Genomic DNA, 1,485 nt, shown 5'->3' with positions numbered 1-1,485 from the left:
TTAAAGTTTAGCTATCATCCAGGTAAAAATATGAGGACAAGAAAGGTTAGGTAACTAGCTGAGTCATTTAGAAATAATAGAACTTGTACCCAAACAGTCTGCAGGTCCCTAGACCTGACCCCTCCCCTCCTACATGTTCTCTGAAATTCTGGAACTATTTTAACTTATAAATTGACAAACAGAAGACCAGGATGGGAGTCTGACTTCTGTCACTGACCAGCAGTGTGATTTCATGCAAAGATGACCAACTTTTCATTCTGATCATCTGGGTAAAATCTGATGGTACTTTTTAAGCAGAGGGGCCCTGAGAATCAATGAACTTACAGTTACCTAAAAGTGTCAGCCACACAAGATACTTTTCATAAAGGAGTAACCTTCCAAAATAGCTTGTCTTGACAGAGCCCTGTACCTGTTGTTCCTTTAAAAACAAACAACACAAAAACTTTAATTCTCTCAATCTACAAAATCAACTTAACTAACTTTATCAAAGATGACTGGATTTTCCCTTAATCTCCTCAGGTCCTGCCTTCTGAACCAATTTGAAACCTCAGAAAAACGACACCACCCATCCTAATATCCTCTGGTTGGACAGCTAAAAAGTTGGACGGGAAGGTATAAATTCTCAAGGAAGGGATCCCTGAAAACTTCTCTCAGAGGCTGAAGCGATGGGGCCGAACTTCACCCGCTGCATGCGCGAGGCCTGGGATTCCGCAGAGGAGTCCCAGGAACCAGAGATGCTGCAAATCTTGAGCTTAGCGGACCCTGAGGAATGGCAGCTCCCTTTCTATCCTACGCTGGGCCAGCTCTCTGGGGACGACGAGGACTTCAACGGGGAACAACTTTCTACCGCCTGCGGGCGTCTGCACCTACACTGCCCGAAACACGGACCCCGAGCGCAGAGCACCTGCAGGCTGGGCGCTGGGTCACCCGCCCCGGACACGACGCCAGCGACCCGCCAGGAGCCACAATCGCCCTCAGGAGGTGGGGCCGCCGCCCACCCGCAAAGCTTCCCTGGGCGGGTCTTGCGGCATCAACCCAACATCTGGAACCCGCGACCTCTGACCGCGGGGACCCTTCCGGAGCATCGCCCTCCTCCTGGCCTGGAGAGACACCACCGGACGTCCCAAGCCTGGTGGCCGCGGACCTACACGCAGTGGCCGGGAAGACCCTGGGCTGCCTCTCCCGCCGCCTTTGGACCCAGGAGCCCTCATCTCCGCTGAGACCCTTCATTGGATGATCCCTTGCGACAGATGTTATTACAATAACACCTCTCCGTTTAGCAATCATGGAAGAACTCGTCTTCAGAGACATTTGTGAATTTTTCTTTCGCTTACTTAATAAATTATACCAAATTCCAACGCCTTTCTCTCTCTTACTTTGGCTTTTGGGGAAGGACCCGACGCAGGGGCGGGGTGGCCGGTGCCAGTTCTCACCAGGGACCCTCAGTCCCCTGATTCGCTGGGCAGGGGAGGCCGGTGGGGGTCT

The 1,485-nt window shown here is 51.7% G+C and overlaps 1 protein-coding gene across 1 annotated transcript; it reads left to right on the top strand.

Moving 5' to 3' along the window:
• Positions 1-665: 665 nt before the first annotated feature.
• On the top strand, positions 666-1,220 carry ANXA2R (annexin A2 receptor). Its single transcript, XM_007447639.1, has one exon. The coding sequence runs from the start codon at positions 666-668 to the stop codon at positions 1,218-1,220; it is 555 nt and encodes a 184-aa protein (XP_007447701.1).
• The last annotated feature ends 265 nt before the right edge of the window (positions 1,221-1,485 follow it).

Source organism: Lipotes vexillifer, unplaced genomic scaffold (assembly GCF_000442215.2).
Source record: "Lipotes vexillifer unplaced genomic scaffold, Lipotes_vexillifer_v1.1 scaffold386, whole genome shotgun sequence".
In the NCBI taxonomy this organism is placed as follows: domain Eukaryota; kingdom Metazoa; phylum Chordata; class Mammalia; order Artiodactyla; family Lipotidae; genus Lipotes; species Lipotes vexillifer.
This window is presented reverse-complemented; position numbering and strand designations above follow the sequence as displayed.

Bases quoted from the DNA above. Each gene is read 5' to 3' on its own strand.
- ANXA2R (XM_007447639.1), top strand. From the start codon at position 666: ATGGGGCCGAACTTCACCCGCTGCATGCGCGAGGCCTGGGATTCCGCA.